Source organism: Podarcis melisellensis (assembly GCF_964234715.1).
Source record: "Podarcis melisellensis genome assembly, chromosome: 7".
In the NCBI taxonomy this organism is placed as follows: Eukaryota; Metazoa; Chordata; class Lepidosauria; order Squamata; family Lacertidae; genus Podarcis; species Podarcis melisellensis.
The window spans coordinates 34,425,415-34,452,836 of NC_138539.1; the positions used below are offsets into that span (position 1 = coordinate 34,425,415).

The following is a 27,422-nucleotide window of genomic DNA, read 5'->3' on the forward strand; positions in this document are numbered from 1 at the left end:
CAAAAAAGTGCCTTACTGCATACCTTTGAGTACCCCCTGAAAAAAGCACTGCTCATTGCTATTGCTTTCTCTTTCTATAGCTATCTGGAGATAAAGGCTCCAGGTTGACTTGAGGAATTAAAATAAGAATGGGGTAGAGGAAAGACGTTCTAACAGGGAATGGGCAGCAATAGCTCATTTTTATAATAGAAGTCTCGATTTGGGGTTTGGGGAATCCAATCCATGCATTTCTGTTGCAAACACAACCAAGTCAGGAACCTGCATCCATAGGCAATCCTTCAAGGACAAAAATCGGTCCATTACCTGGTAGATTCCTGCTTGTAAATATCAATTATATTTTCCACCAACAGGTTCCTTTGAAGACCATACACTCCATGCCTGTCCAGAACTACTTCATGTCTACAAGATGGACAGCGGAATCGGCCTCCTGATGCCACAGTTGTGCCTCCTCTGGTTGGCAGGTAAGGGTTCGAGGCCTGTTCTTGCCAAACAATAAACAAAGTTGTAAAGCTAAGCATGCAATATTTCACAGTTATTTCTGACAACTGCTCTCACTTCCACATCACAAGGTCCATCTCACACTATCTGCTTAAGATATGATCTAATACCTGGATGCAGTCACTCTGATGACTTCAGGGGACCTGGATCAGGTCATCAAAGCCAAACTACCAGGAAAAATACTGCCCAAAAAGTACACAGAAAGAGAAATAGCTGCAAATATAATGTTGCTCAAGCCTGGAAGCTAATAATATAATGACAACTTATGCTAGAGAGAAATTTGCCATTTTTAGAGGTGTTGTGGAACAACAGGAATGGGTATGTGTGTTAATATCTCTAAATACTTGAAATAACATTTCAGCCTATATAAATAAAAGGGACATTTACAAATGTAACAGATTCAAAATCACACTTAAGATAAATAACAAAGAACCCATGTGCCTAATTAATTCTCTCTCTCTTTTTTTGCTTTTAAAGAGAATCCTGTTTATTAAATGATACCCCTCCCCCCTTTGTAACATGAAAGTATTATAAACATTTATTGGAATTTTAAAAAGTTTAATAGATCTACCTGGAAGATATCGTTGGCACACTTTCTGCAGAGGTTGTGCTGACAGGGGAGGATAACCACTGGCTTAGTAAACATCTCTAAACATATGGGACAAATAAGCTGCTTCTCCAAGTTATCCATAGTTTGCTGCTCTTTGGAAAAAGACTTGTAATTAAGAGAGGTGCTCATCTCCTAGCGATTCCAAGGAGCATAGGCTCAGAGTTAGGGTGCTGCCGAGCGGTTTCCGGGTTAGGTCCCTTAAAAGAATTCCAAAGCTTGTGAGATCAAATGTCCTTTGAGGATCTTTCCCTGGAGGACATTGTTTTAACTGAGTGAAGAGAGCTGGGTCTATTTTAGAAGCAGAACGTCATTGGTTGCCATACTCAGTTTCTCCATATATGCATCTGACACAAGGACAGATTTAGACAGGTGACGGCTCACAGGGGTGAGAGATCAACATTCTTGCGTTTAAGAAGGAAGGGGGAGAAACGGACAGTTGCCACCAACACATGCAGCACTTACCCTTCTGGAAAAAACTAAAATGTTAAGCTGACTGGAGAATGCAGCCTGGTTCTTCAAGGCTTCACTGCAGCAGCGGAAAGCAAGGTGACAGAAGAAAAGAAATGATAGGAAACTTTTAGCGTGGTAAAAAGAATTGCCACCATCACACTTTTGATGCATAAGATAATATCCTCAGAATCCTCAATCAAGTGGCATTAGCACAATAAAGAATATGTGTGTGTATGTTTGTACATATGGAGATGGCCATCTCTACAACAACAGAAATGCAACATCGAAGAAAGAGACCCAGGCAATGGAAGCAACTCATAAACAATGTGCAGTTATTATATAGTGCTGTGAGCACATTTCAAGAGAAAATGAAGGCATAACTAGGATTCCTGGATTTTCAAATAAAAAGGGCTTCAGTGGGTTTCTTGGTTATTCCGTGGGCACACAGCCAATAAAGTCTGTCCCGTCAAGTGAACTAAAAAAAAGGCAGAGTACTCAGGTAATACAGCTGTACCATCATCATCAGGTCTACATTTGACCCAGATCAACTCCCACCATTTTGGGCCTAAAACAGTATTTAGCTGTCTCGCAGATTGAATTTACCATCACCTTCTTATTCTTTTCTCATTGTTTCTTATAAATTAAGATACCTAACAAAATGATCCATCATTAACAAAAACAAATTCCTATCAAGCCATACATTTCCACAACTTACATTACGGTATGTGCTCTTTGCCTCCCGAAATCATAGGCCATCTGACACTTCCACCACATGGTTCGTTTCAACACCTCGCTGACAGTTTAATTTGCTTGATATTTTGCACATTATATATGCACATGTCATTCTAAAGCAACCATGCCCTTACCTGTACATGTGAGCAGAGGCAGATTTAGGGCAGGGCATCCTGTTCCGCCCCACTGGGTGTTGCCGCAGGGGAATCACAACTTTGATGTAGTGAGCTGAGTAGAACAAAAGGCAAGAGGCAGGGGGCAGAATTAGGTCCTCACATGAGGTGCCACTGAAATTTGAAAGACCAAAGTCACCCCTGGTTTGAGACTCTTTCAAGTGGCAGGGAATGGTCGGAACAGGAAGACTGGGAAGTGCGCACTCAGTCCGATCAGATTCCCTCTGAAGAGGAGGAGGAGGGGGAAGCTTCGGGGGGCCCCTTGTCTACAGCAGTTTCAGGAGAGAGAGAGATGCTATACCATTCGAGGAAGAATTGCTTAGTTACAAGATAATGGAGGAGGCAGGGGAGGGGAGGGTGCAGCTGGAGAGTACAGGGAATCCTCCATCTCGAAGGGCCCGTCGGTCCCTCCGCATTCTAGAATAAAAATGGCAGAGGGGTGGGACTCCTGTGACTTCCCGTTGGCACTCAGGATGTTGTTGGGGACAGAAGAGGTGGAGCTCAGAGTAGCCAACGTCTCTCTTTGTGTGGAGACATGGATTCTTGTCTTGCAACCAGATGACTGAATTAAAAGGACTATAAAATACGAACTGCTTGTTATTCTTGCCTTTGAGGCCACTGGAGGGGAAGAAGACTCCTCAGTACTACTGTGCCACCTCACCCATTACTTGGGGTGGGGGTGGAGAGACGTAATTTGTAATATTCTGTGTAGACAAGCTCTGACTGTGGCTATTTTGGAAGAGGTTTTTTTTAAGTACTTAATATTTTTTTTACAACCTAAACCCATCCCCCCGTTTAAAGTACTCAGGAAAATAGTGAAGGTGCATGCCATTTTTATTGGCTGAGCCGAGGTGATAATTCTTGCTGGGTTCCATGGCCATAGGATAATCCCAATAACTAAGTTCCAGCACTGGGCCATGCTGCGTTTCTATCTGTTTATTAGACACATGGATCTCTCAAATCTTGGCACTCGCTCTGAAGTTATTTTTAAAATGACAATTTCCCAGATCACGTCTGGCATGTGGGGCCTAATCTTAGGGCAAAGCCATCTGTGCTGCTATTTGCCAATACTTCATCACACAACTGTACAAGCGGTACGTATCATGTCTACAAGTTTAAGCCAAATATCCATCACACTTACTGTAGCAAACTGTAGTGCCTGCCTTCATACTGCGCATGCTGCTAGTAGGTTATGTTATTGACAGATAAAATGGAACTAATCAAAACTCTTCAGATACCTCTGCTGGTAAAGTACGTTTTGCAAGAATCTCATGTTTATAGTGCTCAGCCTATATAAAGCATGCTGAAAAGGAAATCTCGTTGCAGTACATACAGATGTCTGTTATTGCTGGCATCCGTCTGCCATTGGGGGACATTGGAGGTGTGTGCCTTTGTGGGTTAGGTCAACCTATATGCAGATGTAATCAGTGCTTTTTTTCTGGGGGTACGCATACCCTAAACATTTTGTGAATCTTTGTACTTTTATCCATTTACTGCATTTATTTTCCCTGATTTGAACTATAAAATGGTGATTTTCTTGAGTCAGAATGAGAGTACCCCTAAACATTTTTTTAGTAAAGAAAAGCACTGGGTGTAATATATTACTATCTGCATACACAAGAGACAAAGTGGATGTAGACTACAATCCTATATATACTGGGACAAGAAAGGAGATTCCGACTCAACATCAGGAAAATCTTTCTGACAGTAAGAGCTTTTTGGCAGTGGAACGGTCTACTTTAGGGGGTTGTGGGCTCTCCTTCCTTGTAGGTTTTTAAGTAGAGGTTGCATGGCCATCTGTCTTGGATGCTTTAGTTGAGATTCCTGCATTATAAGGGATTGGACTAGATGGCCCTTGGTGTCCCTTCCAACCCTACAGTTCTATGATTCTATGAAAGTCACACTGAACACAGTGGGGCCTTCTCCTGTGTAGATGTGCATAGAAATGTGCTGTTGATGACAAGATACAGTCATACCTCTTCTTGCGAATGCTTCATCTTGTGTTTTTTTGGGTTAAAAGGTAAAGGTAAAGGTACCCTTGCCCGTACGGGCCAGTCTTGACAGACTCTGGGGTTGTGCGCCCATCTCACTTAAGAGGCCAGGGGCCAGCGCTGTCCGGAGACACTTCCGGGTCATGTGGCCAGCGTGACAAAGCTGCATCTGGCGAGCCAGAGCCGCACACGGAAACGCCGTTTACCTTCCCGCTGGTAAGCGGTCCCTATTTATCTACTTGCACCCGGAGGTGCTTTCGAACTGCTAGGTTGGCAGGCGCTGGGACCGAGCAGCGGGAGCGCACCCCGCCGCAGGGATTCGAACCGCCGACCTTTCGATCGGCAAGTCCTAGGCACTGAGGCTTTAACCCACAGCGCCACCTGCGTCCCTTTTTTTGGGTTAAGAACGTGGCAAACCCAGAAGTGTTTACTTCCAGGTTTTGCCACACGCACACATGTTCTGCAGAAGCTCTCTAATGCGCTTTGCACATGCGCAGAAGCGCCACTCTGGTTATGGACTTTGTAGGCTACAAACGGCACCCCGGAACAGATCATGTCCGCAACCAGAGATACCACTGTACTAGGTTTATTGCATGCCAATTTGGGAATTCAAAAGTAAATATTTTGGGTGGCTAAATTCTGCAGGTGGTGGAATTTTCCTTTTGTCCATCATCCATTAACCATAGATTTCTTTCTCAAACACCGAGTAGGTCATCCATCTGAGAGAGGAACAGCCAGGGCCGGGCCAACCATTAAGCAAAATAAGCTTAGGGCATCATGGGAAGGAGGGGGCATGACAGAAATTTTCCATTGCCAGATTTTGAACATTAATGGTCACAAATTGCTCAGCTGAGCACTCCTTTTCTCAGATGAAGTATAATAAAAATCCCAACTGAACAACCATGCAACAAAGCAAGCTGGATGCTTTATCTCTACTAGATATAGAAGCAGATGTGTCACCTAAGATTAGTTTTGATGATCTGATCAAAGACTTTGCATTTAGAAAAAGGAGGGAATTTTTTCCCAATTAGAAATAAAGTGGAAGTATAGAAAATAAACATTATTTTCCATCTTACTGTAGGTTTTGTTTCATTTCAAAAAATATAAATTTATTTTAAGGTGTATTATTGTTTCTATTTTGAATTAGCTATATTTGGGGTCACCAAAATCTTTTAAGCGCTTAGGGCTTCTTAAGGTCTTACTCCAGCCCTGGGAACAGTAACAGGACCTCAAACCCACACAAAGAAATCACAAAGAGAATGCTTCAAAAAGCAAACTTTTATTCTCCTGGGAAACTTCAACCTGTCCCCTGTCCAGGGTCTTTCTGCCTCATCTGGGGCCCCATTCCACTAGGTCACTCCACTTCGGCCTTTGCCCCCTGTGCTCTCCATCGAGACTGTTTGGTATTAATAACCAAACCATATACGGTTTTAATGGATTACTTGTACAATGATACGCATGTTTACTCAGAAATAAGGTTTATTTGGCGTCATCCCTAGTAAACATGCTCTTAAAAAACTAACCAATTAAAGAAATTAATAAAACATGCTTGGGATGTGGATAAGAAGGAGCTGGAAAGGCGAGAAGAATCCTTTGCTTGGAAAGCCTGAACGGGTACCACAAAAAGATTCCAGAGTGTCACCCATGAAAAATTGATGGTGTGGTAAAAACAGCTGCTTAAAGGGCTGGTTCTATATTCAGAAGCAAAGCAACTATACATCAACAATTCTATTTTATTAGCCTGGCTGTACAGTAGTCTCCAATCCATCTTTCTCCCCCTCCTTCATCTTTTTTTAAAAAAGCAGAATAATGATGTTCTTTCCAAAGGAATAATAGCAGCACATTTATTCTGCAATATGAAAATATGGTATTTTATGCTTCAGAATGATCATTGCCAAGTGTAAGATATTATATATAACAATCAGACACATTATTTCTCCATCCTTTTACGGGGGAGGTGAATGGACCACGTCTTCTGATAACACACCACACTCTTGAATTATAAAGGGCGGATGGCTAGGTCAATCACAAAAAACACATCTCCTTCGAGCCGGAATCGAACCAGCGACCTAAGGATTCCTTTAGAAGTAGTTCCTCTACAGTCCTCCGCTCTACCAGCTGAGCTATCGAAGGGACATACAAACGCCTTTCCCGAGAGATACACAACCGCCAGTAGCAAGAAGGCACTTTGCATTCGAGCATGCGCAGAATGCATCACGAGCTCCACACACATGCACTGAAGCTATCCCAGTCCCGAGCTTTTCTTATTTGCTTGTCCTAAACGAGCTTTAGCTAAACAGAGCGCTGTCCGCACCACCATAATGATCACATTTTGTTTTGTGTGGCATATCGCCTGCTCCTGAAGTTGTTGTACCTGTCAGAATGAGTACAAAATAAAGAGTTGCAAAATAAAGAATAACACCCTCGCTTGTTCATGGTTTCCAAAACGCTAACATTCTCTAAATTCTGGTTTATGTTTTTGCAAACAGCCCACCCAGGTAAGGGGCCAGTGGCGCAATGGATAACGCGTCTGACTACGGATCAGAAGATTGTAGGTTCGACTCCTGCCTGGCTCGCATTGGTCCATTTTAATGTTGTTTTCTAAATTCAACATCGAAATGTTTAAACCTTGTTAAATACTCTTAGATCGCAGATTGAGTTTGCTTCAGAAATCCCGGATCTTTATCATAGATGTGATATTCTCTTTTACAGGTATGTGCGAATTTAGACAGTGGAAGACTGAATATCACGTTTTAGGCTTCTTAGGCTCCAATCTTAAATACGTTTATCTGGGAATAAAATGCACTGAATTCAACGGGCCATACTTCTCATTAGATTGCTCTGTTAGTCCTTAAACAGAATTTACTGTTCAGGTTCTGTTATAAACAATTGCCTACATTTTGATGTGCTATGTGTACTAAAATATACCCATTGTTCCCGTACACCTTACATTTATGGAATCCCCTGGCTTTTCCTGTATGAATGAAGTCAGGGTTGAAGCTGTTTGTTAATATGCACTTTTTGCAACCATGTTGCCCTTATAGTAATGTCGAAATTGTATTAGCAGACATTTTATTATATTTCATTATTTACATCTTCTTTGGCTTCTTAAAGAGCATCATGTACTGAGTTACCATCTTGTGGTATTCTCGCTTCAGATCCACGTTTATCTAGAGGAGAAGATGGTGCAGGGGGTGGAGAACAGGTTTGGGCAAGTCAGCCTACCAAACTCTGGCTTTTCCCTTCCATAGTATACTGTATTTTATAACATCTTAAAATACATTCAGTGTTGCCGCAAAAGTGAACCACCACCGAGCCAGGCAGGAGTCGAACCTACAATCTTCTGATCCGTAGTCAGACGCGTTATCCATTGCGCCACTGGCCCAGCTCGCAAGAGGGGCTTTGTAAAAAACGCCAAGCATATAAACTTAAACATGATAAATCCTCTATTTTACATCCATAGTCTGGTTCTCAGCACATTCCGGTCCACGTTTCACCCGTAGTTTGTTAACTCCCTGTGTGCACCCAGGGTAATAATAGGCTATTTCCTCTTTCACTATCCGCACAAGGATCCACCCCTCTCCACCCAATAGGTAGCACTCAGGAGTTTCAAGTGCACGATGCCAGAGAACGCATTCATAGCCCGCGAGCAACGCCAGCCTTTGCAACTCGTGCACGCCTGCGACTTCCAGCGCCACCTTGCGCTTCCTACATGCAGTCCTAACTTCGGCTTACAGCGAGCCACTTTAGCATGCATTCTTTAGCTTCTCCGACAAGCTGCTCGCCAAGTCCCTTCGATAGCTCAGCTGGTAGAGCGGAGGACTGTAGGAGTGCTCGGCTACTGAAATCCTTAGGTCGCTGGTTCGATTCCGGCTCGAAGGAGGCACGTTTTTTTCCCCTCCTCGCACAGATTAACTGTTTTATAACAAAATGCAATGGCATCTCCATTTCGGAAGAGGTCATTCACGGAACCGAATTTACGGGTAAGTTTTGGGGAAAGAAAATAGCGTTAGCGGCAGAAATGGTCGCCGTGTTGTTTCAGTGCGTTGGATCTTAAATTGATCTCGCTTGCCAACGACGTTTAAGTCGAAGCAGAGCTAGGCCCCGGACTAGTGAGCAATGGTGCCTCTGAGCCTGTGCAGAGAGCAGATTTCCTCAGCGCTGAGCTTACAGGTGGCAGCAAAAATTTCCATCTATGGTTCGTCCCAGCACGCACGCACTCTCTCCCAGTTAACCACGTGGTATAAATGAAAACATCAATCCAAAACGATTTATTTAAATCAATTAAGAGCTCAAGTAAGTGGCTTGTGGAATTTTATTTTATTTTATTTATCGCTAGGGTTCATTGTTTGGCTTTTCACTTTTTTTGCTCGTGGAGGTACTGGGCTGATCTCCACTTACCCTGCCTATGATTAATACCTATATGATCTGAGCTTCAGCTGCAGAGGCTCAAATTTCTGGTCAAGCTGGTTTATCTTTAGGACAGAGTTATAAAACAAGCACAAGGGGGCTTGGGGGCAGTAATGTTTTTATTTTGCCAAATAAATTTGGATCGGGTTTTTTAGTTGCAAACTTTTACAGGCACTGGAAAAAATGTGGTGTTTTGCTGCATCCTTAAAAATGATTTTAAAAGGACATTTTTCATTTCATATGGTTCATGAGTCTTTTCATGAACTTCATGTGACCATGTATGTGGAGGGAAAGGAAATGGAGGAGAGGTTTGCCCCAATTGCTTGCACTGGTGATGGCAGAGTTAAAAAGCTCTTCTGAATTTCAGGCCATGGGTCAGCCTTTCCTAACCTGGTGTCCTACACAGATTTTGGACTACAATTCTCATCATCCTTGACAATGTTGGCTGGGGCTGATGGGAAGTGTAGTCCAGAATTGTCTGGAAGTTTCTAGGTTGAAAAAGGTTGCCATGGGACTAGACTAGGCATGGTGTGGCCACTCTTGGGTAGTGTTCCTCCCATTGTGAATAGCAGGTGTGGTGTGTGCGTCCAGTTCCAACTAGGGCTGTGTCAGGGCAAAGGGTTCCCATCTGGTCTGATCTTCACGCACACTAGCCATTTATTTTAAAAACCAGCTATGTAAAGGGAACTACTTGTCTAGTTTGGCCCTTGGGAGAAAGCAGCGCACCGTAAACAAAAGTTCCTTAGGAGAGAATACAGTTTAAGCCAGATGTGAAACCCCTGGGGCTCAGCTAAGCTCTGAAGTTGTCCATTGCTTTTCCCAATAATACAGAAGTCCATTGTTATAGGTGAGTGATTTTTAGCTGCCCCTTAATCAACAACACTAGTCCACTGTCCACTCACCAACCATAATTTGCACAGGGTTGAGTCTGTTTGTAAACTGGGAGCTATTTTGAGCAATTCATTGCTGCACATGGTTACCTCATTTTACAAGTTGCTCTGGCAACTACCTTCTAAAAATTGGCAGTTTGGATATTTTAGGCAGTTATTCCTCTTTTCAAATCGGTATCTTATGTAAAGCACCTAATATATGCTTGGTTCTATAGTGTTGGGGAGAGGACACCCCCTCATGCATCCTTGCCTGCAAATTTAAAATTGACTTAAATTTAAAATAAGATTTGCACCAGAGGTCTTGACTGGCTCCAACATAGGAACAAAAATAATATAAGGAAGAAGACAACCAAGGCTGAGAAGCAGCAAAACAAAGAATATGAAATCAAATGAGGCCATATGAGTCTAAATGAGAAAGGGCATAACAAGAGGCAGCAGTAGACATCATAGATTGTGAGAGAAGGGATGCAAAAGGCAGCAGAGAACTGAACAGTCGAAAGCACGAAGAACTCAAAAATGCTTTGAAACTCAAGGAGAAATAGTGTCATTAACATAAACAAGATAATGTTCTGAAACAGGTAGAGGAAGAGACTCACGTTTATAAGTATATTTAATATGTTTCACAGCAGGGGGAAAGAACAGTTGGTACATGTGTAACTCTTGCAATCTTTATTGTTCATGTTATATATTGGACAGCAAAAGTCAACATCAGTGTACACAGTACATTCTGAAATGAGTACAGCAACAAATTCAGAAGTATAGAGTGATGTAATGGAGACAACTTGTTTTATATTTCCAGTTATGCAAGGTTCATTTGTTACCAGTCACTTGATGTGCTTCTGAAATAGTGAACACATCAACAAAGATGATTAACAAACAAGCCAAGCTATGTGATGAATGATAAATGATGTTGCCAAATAACTAACATATCAAATACTGAGTTTAGAATATCAAAAATGCATCCTATTCTTGACCTCTTACAAACGATAAGACTGCAACTGTAACAACTGATTGGTTCCACACATATCACGACATTTGTTCTCAAGGTAGTATTCTGGCTTTTTTCCTGCTCTGGATTCCTTCCATTCTTCAAATGAATAACAAGTTTCCAGCCTAATCCTGTGCACATTTTATTTGGATGCCAGTCTCACCAAATTCACATGTAAATTCTCAGGTAAGTGTGGACAAGGTTGCAGCCATGATTGTGTCTGAATTCATCAACTGAAACACTTGCTTCTATGCTCTTCTTCCATGCGTGCACAGTCCAGCTTAACTGAAACATCTGTATGTACACTGAACTACATATTCTTCTATTGCAAAATAAATCTCAGCTATCAGTTCACAGTTAATCAGTGCTTGTTTGCATTCTTACATATAGGTCATAGAAGCAGGGCTGGTTCAACCCCACTCCCTAAGAAGTAGGATGCTCCAGGAATGGCCTCTTTACTAGGTTTCTCACTATCTCTGGGCAACTTGGGTTTTTTTTTTTTGTTTTTTTTTGTTTTTCCTTTTCGCTATCTGAAATTTATGATATTCTAATGGCTAGAGATTTTCTTTAAGGAACATGAAGCCCTTAATTAATTAATTAATTAATTAGGTCCTAGGGTAAAACAAAACCACTGATGACATGGACTGCTCACATACATCAGATAAATTGAAATTGATAGATTATGCACAATAGGAGGATTGGGCTGTGTACTTATGAGCACTTATCTGGGAGTAAAAACCATTCAACTTCTGAGTAAACACACTTCAGATTGGGCTGTATGGATGTTTCTGTGAGCACAGCTGTGTATGTGTAAATTCTGTTACTTCCCATTTGCCATGCATGCATCAAGTGTGAATACAGGGTTGAAAACTATGGATTGCTAGTTGCAATTTATTTTGCAGTAAAGATGGTAGCCTGCTGATCCATCAATGGACCATGCATGCCCAGAACATGGATATAGAGCAGGCTTTTCATCTGGTGAAGAGAAATAAGACAATCTTTGAACTATTTACAGTTGCCAGTGTCTACTGGGAGTCTCTAACTGGACACTAAATAAAGTCAATTGTTGCTTAGAACTGAACCCCAGCAGACCTGAAAGCAGTTTTATGTATTACTTGAATTGGTGCCTAGTCCTTCTTCTAAGGAGCTGAATCATACAATGATCCTCCATGGATGAGAAGATCATTTAAGCCTTACATCTCACTTTACACATACATATACTCACCAAATGGAACAATGGTTCCTCTTTCCAGTAACTAAAAGGATGGGGGAAATGTACAATGGCTCTGAAAAGATTTTAGGGTTGGGGGGGAGTACACTAAGGCTCATATGGTTGAAGTCCTGTACTACAGAAAGAATCTGACAGGTCTACCAAGGGCTCGTACACACTTCTGTTTGTTTGTTTGTTTGTTTTCCCAGGGGAAGCAGCAGGGCAAATGGAAGTGTGGACCAGCCGTAAGTTCTAACACTCCTAGGATTAAAGAAGAAACTATGTCCAACTCACCTCTGTCTAAAGTACAAATCAAGTGCAATTATGCAGAAGACTAGGGACATTTTCACACATGACACTAGAACAGCTTTCTATATCTCTGATATCTCTAGCACGCATATTCATTTTAAAAAATGGTTCTTTCCCACTTTATATTCCTTGCATACATGTACAGAAACACACCTGATTTGCTCAGATAAGCTCTTACTGTGTTATCCTATGCGTGTTCTCTCAGAAGCTGGTCTCAACTGACTTCAGTGGGATTTGTTTCCACCTAAGTGTGCACAGGAGTGCAGCAGTCCTAGTGCCATATATGAAAATGTTGTAACAGTACTTTACAATCCGTAACTTCTTTGGTGACCGTCAGACTCCAATGGCTTCTAGTTTATGAATCGGTGCGGTAGCTGCGACGACTGTCTCCAATAAGCTGGGTTTTCTCAGTTGCATTTGTCGGCTGAAGCAGAATTGGAGTTTCCCCATCTAAAACAAAGGAGAAATCAAACATTAGCAGTCTCTCTGATCTGTTGTCCAAGGTATGGAAAATTGACCTTCAGCCAGGAATGGCTACTTGCCCACCTATGACAGCTATCGTATATAGGCACAAGTCAACCAAGGTTAGTCGTTTTAAAGTCCCATTAGGAGAGAAGTAAGCAGTTGCTTAAATTCTTACATTAAGTGAGAGGACAACAATGAAGTCCATTTCAGAAAGGCTGGAGTTTAGATGAATGAAGCCACTGAGCCTGGAAACTTATTTAGGAGCTGAAAGATCCACTCCTTCCCGGCCCTCAGTTAACCCCTAATCTCTGCTGATGTTTCCATGTACTCCCCCTTCTCCCAGATAGTCCCACAGACAGCTAGCCAGCATGTAAAGGTAAAGGTAAAGGTACCCCTGCCCGTACGGGCCAGTCTTGACAGACTCTGGGGTTGTGCGCCCATCTCACTTAAGAGGCCAGGGGCCAGCGCTGTCCGCAGACACTTCCGGGTCACATGGCCAGTGTGACATCGCTGCTCTGGCGAGCCAGAGCCGCACACGGAAACGCCGTTTTACCTTCCCGCTGGTAAGCGGTCCCTATTTATCTACTTGCACCCGGAGGTGCTTTCGAACTGCTAGGTTGGCAGGCGCTGGGACTGAGCAGCGGGAGCGCACCCCGCAGCAGGGATTCGAACCGCCGACCTTTCGATCGGCAAGTCCTAGGCGCTGAGGCTTTAACCCACAGCGCCACCTGTGTCCCAGCCAGCATGTAACTTACAGCAATTATTTAGTAGCATGAAGAGCCCTATGTCTGGAAGCACTCCAAGAACAATTGTCCAGATTCAGTTTCCATTTATTTACCCACAAGCAATCTGCATCACTGCTTTCAAGCAACAATTCAGAACCTCCACAGCTTTCCCCAACCAAGACAGTAAGGAGATGGTACTATACTCCATCTGAATATCAGTGACAGGCATGACCCAGATGATTCCTCCCTGAATTTTAATGTAAATGATAATTAGCACAGAGGACAAAATGAAACCTTGAGGGACACCATAGTGCCAGACAGGTGTCCACCAGCACTACTCTCCATGAAGGACCAACCATACTATAAAATCTTGTACCAAGTAAGATGAGCCAGGAGGATACCATGGTTGATAGTATCAAAAGTTACTTAGAGGTTCACGAGAACCATCAGGGATCCAGTCATCATCTCTAGGGGCCCCTGCAGACATCCTTTTAATTGTACATCCATGATGCTTTATGCTCATGATGTTATTGGGATGGTCACACACGATCTCATTTTCAAGGCTATTTGCACCTGCAAATGTTTTGGCACAATCACACTGCTTCATTTTCAATCAGTGCATGTCCCACAACTTCCTGCTGAAATCCTGTCATTTTTAATATTACAAATGTTCTGGTTTGTTTTTGTCCTGCTTTTCTTGAGCTATGGCCCCTCTGGACAGCAATAATGCCATAGCATTGGGGCAGCATTGTAGAACAAACTGAAGCAGAATAAACTCATTGCTAATGCACTAATGTGTCAAAAACATACTGTATTACAGAATACATTTGCAATAAAACACCAGTTTGGAAGGGCCCTACTTCGTAACATAGATTGAATATCCACTAGGTAAATCAAGATTATTCCACTGTCAAAACCAGGACAGAAGCTAGACTGAAATGGTTCAAGATGATCATTTTTATGCAGGAAATCTTGGAGTTGTGTCACCACAATGCACATTCAAGCACATTTTCTCCAAACTGGAAAATTGAATACTGACTGGTAATTGTACAATACAGTAAGACCTCGGGGAGGCTTCTTCAGCTGAAGATGAAGGACTGCAGTTTTCAAACTAGAGTGTACAGTTCCCATTCTCAAGGAAGCATTAATCAGCTTCTCTGCCCATTTGGCCAGTCCCCCTCTGGCTGTCTTGCCAGGATGGGCAAGGTTTGACCACACATATGTCATAGCTGTCTTCTGAATCTCATGGCAGAGAACATTCCTACCCTAAAGGAATTCATCCTTGAGATTTCAGAAAGATTTGAACTTGAATTCTGAGGACATTCAAGTTTGAATTTCTCATAAATTAAAATTGCCACCTGGTCTACATTTGCTTTATCTCAGCTTCATTGTTAGGCAATTGAAATTCTGCATAAATGAATAAAACATAGATGCAAATTGGCAATGGCCAGTCCTCACACCCAGGAATAAATCCCATGGTAAAGAGATAGGTCTCTTAGCATCCTGCAAAGGGTTCACCATTTTCAATCAAGTACATTGTTTCTGCCATCATCAGCCTGTATTGGTTAAAATTCATTTTCTTTCAACTCCCGTTTCAGTTGAAATGACACCTCCTTCCTTACAGCAGAATCATTTGCTATTACATGTTCAGATGTAGACAAGAGTGGACAAATCTGATTTCCTGGAATAAGAAACACTGTAATTTCCATCATGTTTATGTAAATAGCCTGAGATCTGAATATGTTTGTGTTTGGTCTTCCCCCTCCTCTCCATATTTATTATCTCAGAATCAATGCTGTGAAAGTTCTGGTGGTCATTTAATTCATCCTTCTGTTAATGTTTCCACTTCCTTTTTTCTTGAAAAAGTCTCTGTGCTTTTAAATGTATTTGCTGCTTGAAATGCAGAAAGGGTAGCCCCCATATAGTTGTGAAGCTGCAGCAAATACATTTCAATATTATCAGAAGAAATGAAAGGCTCAGAGTCTCCTTGGGAATCTTTGTCACACAGCCCCATTCTTTCTTTTTTACTATGCCTGGTTCTTTCAGCCTGTTCTTCCTGTAATATGAAATATCCCAGGCAGGTGCTAGATTTTAAGTTGTTGTGCATGTTTTCAGTTCAAAAGAGACAGCTTTAGGATAGCTATGTAGAAGAGCTCTCACTCCCCTCAGCAACATGACTGCTGAGTCACAATGGAATAATGGTGAAAACAGAAACAAGACGCTGACTTAGTGGAAATGTAGTCCTAACATGTTTGTTGAAATAATGGGGAACCCAGGAGGCATGTACGGCAGGGGACAGGCAGCAGTGTTGTGTAACATTTTCTGCAAGCTCTCCTGCAAATGGCCTCCTCTGCCCTAGCCAGGTTCATGTTTGTTTTAGAGCCTGACCGGGGGGGGGGGGCGAGAACAGTTTTTAAAACTGCACAAGAGACACCTGTGGGGGAAGCATGCAGTCAATATCCAACATTGCAGTTCCACTGGCACAACAGTTTCTTCCTCTCCTGTTCACTTCAGCACCTCCAGCGTAACGCCAAAATCAGCTCCAGGGGGTTGGGGGACCCTCCAGCACAGTTTTGAGGGCACATAGGGGGAAGAGAGGAAACAGAAGTCCTGTTCCATCAGCAGAACTATGTGTGTACAACATTCAATACAATCCTATAGGTCCTACCTGTGGAGTTTCCCTCACACATGACCTTTCCTCAGCATGCTTATTAGTATTAAAAGGGAAATAATGATTTGAGAACTCACCCCCCCACACATTTCCCCATTATAATATCCAATTTGCCTCTTAGCTAGCAAAAGCAATTCTTACAAAAAAATATTAACTAACTAACAGGTTCTATGGCGTTCATTTTATAGCACTCTTGTTGGTAGGACAAAAGCACTGAAAATGTGCACAGTGTTAAATGTCATCTCAAACTGGGGTGGGTGAGTGTTTCCCCTCTAATTCAGCAGCCTCCCCACAGCAATACATTACAGCAAAGCTCCTTGCTTCCAAACATTGAGAAAATCAGAGTCTGTATTCAGCTTTTTGCCTGTCAGAAACATCATGTGTTTTGTAAGTGCATGAGGAAAATAAATTCCACAGGTACAGCTTTTTGAGCATGAGTAGGGGAGCTGCACCTGCTGAACTTTTGCTTCTTATCAACCAAGGCACAGTAACTCTCTTAAGAAAAAAAGGTTATACCAGGTTGCAGCAGAAAAAGTCACAAAGGCAGTGCTGCAACCTATGCCTGAAGAAATTAACCTCCTAAAGATGTTTAGTTTGAAAAGAGGAACAAACACCCACAGAGATTAACAGTGACATTAACAAGCAGCCACACACCACTGGGCACTTAAAGTAACCTGTACAGCAGGTTGAGAGGAATTCAATTAACACTTCCTTCAAGTTAGTATCCTTTCTCAAATTAACACCATCAAAGCTAAACAGCTGGAGTGAAACCCCAGGGTATGTATTTGAGAAAATAACAGTGTTTTTGTTGTTTTTGTTGTTAAATAGTATATCTACATCCCCATAATAATAAGCACCTCTTTCCATGTCTGTCTTAATTTGTTCTTCTAGATCCTCTGGAGACAAGCAGAATTCTTGATCTTCTTCTGGTGCCTTAGGCTTGCACTTTCCACAGCAGCAGTTGAAACAGCAGCACAAGCAACAGCAAAAGTAACAGCCAGTCAACAGGCCACAGATTGCAAACAGGCCCTTAGAGGAAGCGGAAAAGAGGAAGGGAAATGTGTTCAGATATAGGAATGGGAACCTAATGCCCACAACTGTGTTTCACATGGTTGTTCACTTGTGTTGTGCAAATGCCCAGTGTTTGGTCTAGAGTAGCCTTGTAAATAAGTCCACAGACGGTACTAATGACTAGGCCCTAGGCTGATGAAGCCCTTGACCATACCCTCCACCCATATTTATGTGAGTAATTTGTGACATATTTGAATATAGAGTTAGTAGGTCATTAAAAAAAAAGATTTTGGCCAATTGAATTGATTTTGGCCAATTCACTAAGACAAGCGCATGTCCCAAACGAGGATAAAACAAGACAAGATACACTGGACTAGGCATGTAAACTGATGACTTGCTTGGATACTTATGTTATTTGAAAGCTTCTTTTTATGCTTCTTTTTGGCTAAACACCTGTCTTTACTGTGGAAAACAAAATGCTAGACTAGATGAAATTTTAGCCCCGGTTGGCAGGATCTCATGGAGCTATGGAGAAAACAACCACAATGGTTTATTATTGCATTATTATTTATCTACAAGTTTTTTTATTTATAAAAGAACACATTTTGAACAAAGATACAAGGTGGAATTCAACATAGTGCTAAGGAGATTGTTCTATCAGTGCAAGCATTTCTGCTTGCTTGATGGAACAATCTCTCTTCTCCTCCCATGTGCTGTTCTGCAGATTTCCCCAATACTCCAGAATGGATTGGGGCGGGGGGAGGGGGAGCCATGTTGTGCTAGCAGACCTGGGTATGTGAATCTGGCCCATGAAGGTATTATTCAACTTAGGTTTACTCAGAGAAGACCCACTGAAATTAATGAACATGACTAAGTTCTGTCCCTTAATTTCAATGGGTCTACTTTCCTTAGCTGAATACTACCCATATTAAACAACAAATACCCAGAATGGAAACAGGGAGAAGTGAATCCTTTTGTGCTAATAGAAAGAAGTGTCAGCTGTGACAGTTCTGGAACTGATTATATTTAGAACTGATGCCTTTTAAAGACTTTATATTTTTAATAACTGAATTGTAGGCAGAAATTCAGCAACTCTCCCTATGACCACTTCTCAATGGTGGGGAAAGTTGCATATGCAAATAGCTAACAATCATGTGGCTATAAAAGATTGGGAGACCCGTAAAGTGGAATCCCCTCATGAGAGTAATCTGGTAAAACCAAAGTGTGAGGATAGCTCATGGAAGTAAAAATAAATGTATGACATAATATTCATTTGAAAACTCATTCTTCTGCAAAATGGCAAGTCTCATGTGTCTTATGTTCTATTTAAATTAACAATTTCTTCTGGCCCAAAGACTTTGTAACTAGAAATAGCTGCAAGAATAACACATTAGGTGTGAGATCTGGCACATTTTTTAATGCCTTAGGCCTAATGCGTTTGGTCATGCCCTAATTCAAATGCTAATGTTTGTGATATGTACACCCACAAATGCCAAATTCTTACAATTACATAACAAACCAAATGAGTAAGGCCTTTGATGTCATTCAAGACGCAAGATTCATTTCCCTCAGTTCAGTTTGTACCGTTCCGTTCCCCTTGCTCCCCACATCTTCAACTTCCTATTTCCAGGTCCGTCACAAGGCACCCAAGGTGTGCCATAATCGTACATGGTGTTATGTATTACTATTGCTTCCACATAATCTATGCCATATATAGCCCAGAATAGGGCTAAGTTTTTACTGCAATAACTTATTAGCTGGTTGTCACACCAAGAGGACTTTTCACTTTGAGCTATGAGTCATTTTCATTTAGTCATTACTGAAAAGAAAGTCAAAATTAACCTGGAGCTCCAGCTTCAGATATAATTAATGTCTTGAGGCGATAAAAGTGGCATGTAGCATATTTAATTAGTAAATGAAAGGGACAAGGAAACATCCTTTAATAAGCACTTTCCTGAAAGCGTCCTTCATTATACTTTTTATAATACTTGTTGAAACAGTTGAGATGCACCAGCCATTTCAACAAAGCCCGATACTGAAACCTGTTTTAGATTGACTTACCTACTAGAACTCTGCAAAGCTTGTCAGGTTCTGTGAAAGCTGCAAAAGGAAGAATAGACCAAACAAAACCAAATGTTCTGTGTCTCTGAGTCAATACTCTGAGCTAAGATGAACCACCTTTGCATTCAAGTACTAACCTTTGCCCACCAACTCGAAAGCATGAAGTATGTATTGACATTTTCTTCACCAAATTGTTCAGCGATGTAAAGCCCTAACGATCCATATTGGTCATATATGTTTCTTTTGGAGCCATCAGTTAGTATAGCATGAGCATTATTGATTTCTTTAAACTTCTCTGCAGCCTCTGGGTTATCAGGGTTCTTGTCAGGATGATATTTCAGGGCCAACTTCCTTAAATAGGCAAGAAAAGATAAAGAAAAGTTTGATGAACAGCAAGAATAGATGAAGATAAAAAGATTACATTAGAAACTTGGAAGCAAATTTCTTTCTTGAGCTACATATTCTAGATTAAGGGCTCGTCCACACTTCTGCTTCTCCGGTGCTAGAAAGCATGGGTCTGAGCGCTTTGCCACTTGACCCACAGTTTTCAGGCACGGATCCAAGCAGCTCGACTATGTCAAAACTGTTATTCACAGACGAACAGATAATGGTAGATTGTTAGTCTAAATGAAGTCTAAAAATCCTTCGAGGATAAGTGGCACATGTTAGGAAAGAGATTTCAGTAATATGAGTGAAGAACTGACCAGAAGACATAGTGAATATCTGCAAAATGCATGTATTTGTAATGTTGGAATACATGCATGCATTTGACTGTTCAAAGGCATTTGGACATTTCTGACAACTCGTGCCAGAATTCAATGGGATAGAAAGATCCTGCATGTGGCACCAGGATATAGAGATCATTGGAGCCCACTATGAACAAACAAAAAAGGCTTCTTATATAAGATTTGTTGTACTGTTGACATTTAAAAAAAAGATTTTGGAAGGCTAATCTACCTTTTGACTTATTGTAAACAAGTAATTAGAAGGTGCCCTCTGGTGGCAGTAGAAGTGATTGACTTCTCAGTTCCTTGTTCTTGTGTGACACCCACAACCCAACTCACCCAAAATCCAGAATGTAGATTGTTTTTAAGCATGAAGTACACAAAGACCTGCCAGGAAACCAGACAGATCAGCCACATACACCCTTTCAGGAACTTTATCCTCTCAGAACATACCTGCCAAGTAAGCCCTTGGATGGAAAAAAATATGAGTGGGACTTATATGTTCAGGCACCCACAGCCCTGCAGAGGGTCCAGAACTGACCTAAGACACTGGCCTGATCTCTCCCCCCTCCCCAATAGCAGAAATCAAGTTCCTAGTGGTTGTGGAACACAAGCTATCTCAAGCTCCACTTCTTATGTCAGCAAGCAGGGGGAGAGAGGAATGGTTTCATGATTAAAGCGGCCCATGGATTTTGTGGTCCCACAAAAAATTACAACTAGCCTTAAATATGTAAAAATTATTCAGCCATTCAGTGAGGATGTGTTGACTAGAAGGCAGTTGAGCAATTGTGTTGGTGATTGATCGTACCTCTCTAAGAACCAACTCAGTATCCTAGATTTGGAGAAGTGGTTAAATCTAAGGACTCCACTCCACTGAGCTACATATGATTCCATAAAACATATGGCCTTTATTCCAGATAGTGCCCCTTGTTTTAATTTGTTAACCCTGGTGAAGAGTCCGAGGACCATAAAGATGATATGAGACAGAGTGAACTTCCAGATTTGCAAGACACCTTTTTCCAGGGTGTGTACACTATACTTTTCCTCCCTGGAGTTATTATGTGATTATGGTTATGAATATGGATATGGATAACCATTAATATCAGTGGTGTTTAGTCTACAGTCCTAAACACCAGTTAGTTGAATGTACATTTGTCATTTTGCACAAGTGGAGCAACTTCTGTTCATGCAACGGATTTTTTTCTTCCTCTTTCCCCCGGCTTTCTGAAGGATTGAAAGAACTCCTACAACATATTTGGGGGAGGAGGCGCATGGGCATAGCCGGGGGGGGGGGCAGGTGCCCCGCTAAATCAATACAAATCTGAGGTTCTTCCCCTCAACAAAAGACTGCCCCCCTAACAAAAATCCTGGCTACGCCCATGAGGAGGAGAAGGAAGGGGAAGTTCCACTGAAGGAGTGGAAACCGTTCTGTGGGTACAATAGCTTCATTGGCTCCAACCCATTAGGATTTACCATACTTCCAAGTACACCTATTTAGAATTAAAATGTGAGAGCTGAATTCAGATATTACTTTAGGTCACTTTTTCTGCACACAACAATATTAAAAATGCAATAAAAAGCAAAATGAAAATGTGTTCTTTCTGACAGAAAAGGTACTAAACAGTTAATAGCACAGATATAGAATCAAACATAAATCATAAAATGAGGTTATATTTTAAAAAAAGATAAATGGCTTTAAAAGGCTTTGATGAATAATTTTTTCCTCTCTGCAGTAGTGGGTGTAGTGGCAAATTCTGCTGCTCAGGTACTCTTCATGAAAGCCTCCTTAGCCATGCCCTTTCTTAGACTATACAACAAATTTATTTTTTGACCAATACATATCTTCAGTCCCAAGCCAGTTTGTTTTCTTACTCCCTGCTTCCACTTTGCTTAACATCCAGTCTGATGAAAACGTTTTGGAAACTCAAAAATTTCCTCACTGTTTTGCAACATTTTGATCATAAAAGGATTTCAAAATTTTTCACAATGAAAGTGGCAGCATGCGGTACTTTAACCTCTTTCTTCTTTATTTATCTTTGAGAAAAGTTTATTTATTTGGCATGTAGAAGACTGGCAAATAGTCCCCAAAAAGATGACATCATTATCTCTGCTGTGAAATAAGTGATGCAGAAAAGACCATAAATATGGTGCCAAGTGAACCTCTCTGAAGAGACTGTCCCATAATCAGGGCACCAACACCTAGAAAGCCCTTCCCTAGCTGTCACCCACTTCACATGATTGGAGAAGTATATATAGGAGAAAATGATCTTGCAGATATATCAATGTGCCCCAGCAATCTACAGTAACCTATTAAACAAAGTTTGCCGCTGAAAAATAATGCTAACTCTTCCTTTGGAAGAGCACCACGGTTTTGACATTTAAATAACATAGGTGGCTTTCTTCTGGCAAGAACCAAGCTAACTAATAACAATAGGAAATTTGAAGTCAGGTATTATAGAATTATTATAGTGCATTGCCAACTGGTTAGTTCAGCAGCAGGTTTTTAGATTCATGAATCAAATTAGCATAAGTTAAAGGATCAATTAAATGAAATCCAAGTGTCTGACTCATCATTTTGTCTTGCAAGTATTTACAACTATTCCATTAAGTGTGAATCCCTTTGATATTTCCACTTTATTCAGAGGCAGTCTTTGTTTTTACCTGTAATTGCTAATAAAGATGGATAAAACACCACTGTCAGTTTTACCATAGATTGCTATGTAAATCATCACTATTCATGTACAACACAAAATAAAATTCAATTCACTTTGCATTCTTCCATGACAACTCTCTCCTTTAGGGATTAGAGAAACTTTGTGCCCCTCCAATGTGAAAACAACATCAAGACTAAAAAGTAGGAGTCCACAAATATGGTTACCCGTATGGTTACCTATATATGTAACTGTAGAGACCAGCAAGGAAAGCCTTCAGGATATTTTACCATTGGAGAACAAAGTTTTTACAAATCTGCTCAAGGAACAAGAGAGTGCAGCAATTCACAGAAGAAGCAGAAAGAAAACACACCTCCTGCTGTTTTATTTAAAAAGGTCAGCCATAGTGACAGGCTATGTCTTATGTAAGTGTCAAAGGTTGGAAGGGTTGCAATACTGTACACCAGGAGTAGCCAACATGCAGGTTAATTCTGTGTCCAGGGCAGAGGTCTACCAGCTCCATCTGGTACGCTGGCTGAGACCCTACTTGCCCGCAGACTGTCTCACCAGAGTGGTACATGCTCTGGTTATCTCCTGCTTGGACTACTGCAATGCGCTCTACGTGGGCCTACCTTTGAAGATGACCTGGAAACTGCAACTAATCCAGAATACGGCAGCTAGATTGGTGACTGGGAGTGGCCACTGAGACCATATAACACCAGTCCTGAAAGACCTACATCGGCTCCCAGTACATTTCTGAGCACAATTCAAAGTGTTGGTGCTGACCTTTAAAGCCCTAAACGGCCTCGGCCCAATATACCTGAAGGAGAGTGTCTCCACCCCCATCGTCTGGCCTCGACACCAAGGTCCAGCTCTGATGGCCTTCTGGCGGTTGCCTCACTGCGAGAAGTGAAGCTACAGGGAACCAGGCAGAGGGCCTTCTCAGTAGTGGTGCCCACCCTGTGGAACACCCTCCCTTCAGGTATCAAAGAAATAAACAACTATCTGACTTTTAGAAGACATCTGAAGGCAGCCCTGTTAAGGGAAGTTTTTATGTTTGAAGTTGTTGCTTTTTTATTATTGTTATTGGTGTTCAATTGGGAGCTGCCCAGAGTGGCTAGGGAAACCCAGCCAGATGGGCGGGGTATAAATATTATTATTATTATTATTATTGTTATTATTATTATTATTAACACAGTGCCCTCCAGATGTTTTCGATTACAACTCCCATCTGCCTTGACCAACAATAACTGAAGGGTACATTAGCTACCCTTGCCACACACATAAAGAACCATGTTCACGTGCCACTATAATCTTGCTGACCCAACATGGTTTATTTATACACTGCCCAATTGCTTTTGCTTCACTTCTCCCTTGTTGTGAGTGGAAGTAACAAATCCAGAAGCTGCAATTAAGCTTGGCTTATATATGTGCTAGGAAACTATTCTTATTAAGCACTTGTGTTGATGCTGTGCCTTTATTTCATGTATATGTTTTATTGCACTGGTGCCATTAAGCAACCTAGAAAATGTTATCAATAATCACCCTTCTCTTAACAGTGGAATGTTAATTGTTCACATTGTTTGCAAGATTTGTGGGTGTGTGAAAAGGCTGTAGAAGTCGCAGTGAATATCTGTTGTGGGTGGGGGCTGGAAAATGCTCAGCTGTTTTTACAGTGTAGAAGTTGCATCAGAGAGAGAGAGAAACTAATTTAAGCATGTGCAGGCTTCAAAGCTGAACATCCCAAGATTCCACAAAACTATAGACAGAATAGTTTGAAAACTTGGTGTCCATGAAAGAGTTCAAAAGGAAGCTATTTATGAAAATTAATTGTGATATTAAAGATGGTTGATAATAATGTATGTGAATATGTGTGTGTTGAGACGGGAAGGTGGTGAAATGACTATCAGATTATGCTAGAAGTTTTATAAATACCTGTAACATTTCTTGATTTCTTCATGGGATGCCCCCTTCTCAAGACCCAGAAGTTCGTAGAGTGCTTGTCCCGATGTAGATAAAGCACGCTGCCTTTGTTCAGCCATCTTATTAAAGCATTTCCAAGAAATCTAATGTGCAAGAAAGAATGCCCACAGGGATAGTGTTTCTCAAGAAAAATATGAAAATTAAAAATGCACCAATACCCTGCATATGCTTTTTCACACTCCACAGTGAATGAATATAGCCAACCAATTTGCCATGTGGGGAGCTGCCCATTTTCTAAATGCGTACTAAATGTGTGTTGTTGTTGTTGTTTAGTCGTTTAGTCGTGTCCGACTCTTCGTGACCCCATGGACCAGAGAACGCCAGGCACCTCTGTCCTCTACTGCCTCCCGCAGTTTGGTCAAACTCATGCTGGTAGCCTCGAAAACACTAAATGTGTACTCTGCTTTAATACAGAGAATTTTGCCTGGTACTGAACTATTATGTGGTTGCTGCTCCTCCACACCCAGTTTGTGACTATTTCTGTTGCTGTGCAATGAAGATGCTAGTCCTGCCTATCCCTCCATGCGTTACTTCAGTGTTTTAGCACTACTTCCTGGTTCCTTGTTTAGGGAAGTGGATTGTTATTCTGTTCTCATGTCTAGTGTTTTTATTAACTGTTGAATACAAGCCAGCAAAGTCCCCTAATGATTTTGAGATGTAAAGTCAACATTTTTATTTTGTTTTATTGCTTTAGTTACCTACATTGTGATTGTGATCTATGTAATTATCACATCACATTACACTTTAAGGTAAAGATTGACAATTTATACACATGCCCGGCCCAAGCCACCTTATCGCACAAGGCACACAGGAAAGTACTTCAAAGAAACGTCTGTTGTTTCTCACTAAGAGACACACCAACAAGTACACTAAAATTTCATCTAATATTTTAAAATACCTCATAAAAGCTTCAGATGTTTGAATGTTTCAAAATGCACAAACAAAACTTGAACGTGAACTCTGAAGATCAGAAAACCATGGTGGAAAAAAGGGAAGAGAAGCCATTTCTTAAAAGGCCACTCTAGCCATGAAACTCTGTAGCTTGGGTGGGGGGAATACCTTCCCCACTCAATAACACATTCCACAGATTACTATTAATTACAGGCAACAAACTTATCAGTTAGTAGCATGACCAAACCTTTACCACACTGGTCACGTGAGGGAACTTGTGACAGAAAACGTACTCACCATGTTTGCATTAATACTGGTTAGCAAGCAACCATGTGGTATAAAGCTTTATCATGTGCACGGGCATGCACAGAATTGTTTTCTGGGAGGGCAAAGCAATGCACTCTAAGGAGGGAGCAGCTTTGTTTCTCACCAGAATTTTGAAGAATGATACCTGTGTATTTAATTTCACGTTGCACAAATGCTAGAAGCTGGGAGAGGTGCCAGATCAACCTACCTCCTTCTGCTGAGGAGCACACTGCTTGCTGCCTCCTGTGCTTGTTGCTTGCCACTGCCTCCTCCTTCCCTGCCTCTTCCTCCTTCGCTGACCCTGCCACCCACTGTGGCTTCCCCAGGCTGCCTTCCAGTCACCTCAAGGCAGTGGGGGCGCCATTTTCTATCTTGCCTCAAGTGGCAAAATGGTTCTAGGCTGGCCCTGGTTGGGGGATATGGGCACGAGAGAGCAGGTCCTTCTCTCACCTGAACCTCCAAACTGTTAAAATGTACCTCAGGGTCAACCCATACTGAACCAGCTATGCACAGCGGTGGGAACAGGGCCTCACTCTGCTACTGCTAAATTAGCATTCTGTAAGGGAGGCAGATGTATGTGATTTTCCCTGTCTGAAAGGGAAGCCTCATTAGAAGACTTGCTGCTACCTGACAGGGCCAGTGTCAAGACTCAACCTGCCAGCACTGCCTCCATACCACCCACCTCCACTGGTAGAGAAGTGGCGCCCACATTGGCACCGATTTTTGGTGAGATCTTGTTGGAAATCGGCACAGATGCCCGCACAACTTCTCTACCAGCAGTGGAGGAGATGGGGGCACCTACAGGGGCACTTCCTTGGGGGCTTCTGTCACCTGAGGAGGCTGCTTCAACCCGTTTCATGGGCGGATTTGTCTTGTTGTTGAAGGCTAAAACCCAGCAGGAAGCCCACTAACAAGCGACCCCTAGACCTGCCTCTCTTCTTCAACATTGTGGCCTGTTTCTTTGCTTGTCTCTCACTCTGACCCAGAGGGGATGAGCAAGCAAGAAGCATCTATGGTGAGAAGCAGGAGAGGACATTGTGGCCGAAGGCTGCCAAAAGCTGGAGGCGGTACTGACCGTCAATTCAGATGCAGTTGTGCCAGCATCCTCACAGAGTAAGAGCGGACCATACACTTTTCCTGCATCTCAACGCCTACCAGTGTAGCATAAAGGCTCTTATGCAGTATAGTTGTACCACACTGGGTATTGAGGGCAAAAGCTAGCACAGCAGTGGTGGGTACTGCAACCTGCTTATGGCACCAGTGCAAGGCCATTCATTGTAGCATCACACTGGTTTGGAATCCTAGGATGCAATCCTAAGAAAAACTGCTACAGAGCCTGGGATTGACTCATTAGTTTCATTTGATTCTGTTTGGACTAGCACAATAAATTACCGGTAGCATATTCTACTTTCTTTTCCACATGGAAATCAACCTGTGCTAAGCACTGTACTCCATTTCAAATAAAACTGGTGCTTAGCCTTTTTCTTCTTCTTAACTGCTCATCTAGAAATAGTATCCTGCACCAATTCATACATTATTTACTTGGCCCTGTTTTGCTAGAGATTCAGATTGTAATGATGACATTTCCTTATTGCATACAGATAATAAACCATGGTCATATGCTATCTGCTTTCTCCACAAACCAACAAATTTTACATAAGGATCACAGTAA

General features: G+C 41.8%; 2 protein-coding genes across 10 annotated transcripts in view; both read right to left on the reverse strand.

Moving 5' to 3' along the window:
• The window catches only part of TRIM55 (tripartite motif containing 55), a 38,571-nt gene extending 37,182 nt beyond the window's left edge, over positions 1-1,389 (reverse strand). For 2 of the 4 annotated variants that reach the window (XM_081919299.1, XM_081919297.1), the window contains exons 1-2: positions 1,070-1,387; positions 304-476 (exon numbers count right to left, since the gene is read on the reverse strand). In XM_081919299.1, the coding sequence (XP_081775425.1) occupies positions 304-476; positions 1,070-1,237 (341 nt within the window). In that variant the 5' untranslated portion in view covers positions 1,238-1,387. Of the gene's footprint in view, positions 1-303; positions 477-1,069 lie in introns of all 4 variants that reach the window. The other 2 variants (XM_081919300.1, XM_081919298.1) reach the window with 2 other exon arrangements.
• A 9,017-nt stretch (positions 1,390-10,406) lies between these two features.
• DNAJC5B (DnaJ heat shock protein family (Hsp40) member C5 beta) lies at positions 10,407-26,991 on the reverse strand. 6 transcript variants are annotated; one of them, XM_081917652.1, is made up of 5 exons: positions 26,826-26,991; positions 24,506-24,636; positions 19,332-19,545; positions 16,980-17,151; positions 10,407-12,711 (listed from the first exon to the last, which is right to left on the reverse strand). In XM_081917652.1, exons 2-5 carry the CDS (start codon positions 24,610-24,612, stop codon positions 12,617-12,619), a joined length of 588 nt encoding a protein of 195 aa, XP_081773778.1. In that variant the 5' UTR covers positions 24,613-24,636; positions 26,826-26,991; the 3' UTR covers positions 10,407-12,616. The 6 variants fall into 6 exon arrangements, with proteins under 6 accessions (XP_081773778.1, XP_081773774.1, XP_081773777.1 ...); XM_081917648.1 differs by lacking the exon at positions 26,826-26,991 and adding an exon at positions 26,433-26,624; XM_081917651.1 differs by lacking the exon at positions 26,826-26,991 and adding an exon at positions 26,201-26,360.
• Between the last annotated feature and the right edge of the window lie 431 nt (positions 26,992-27,422).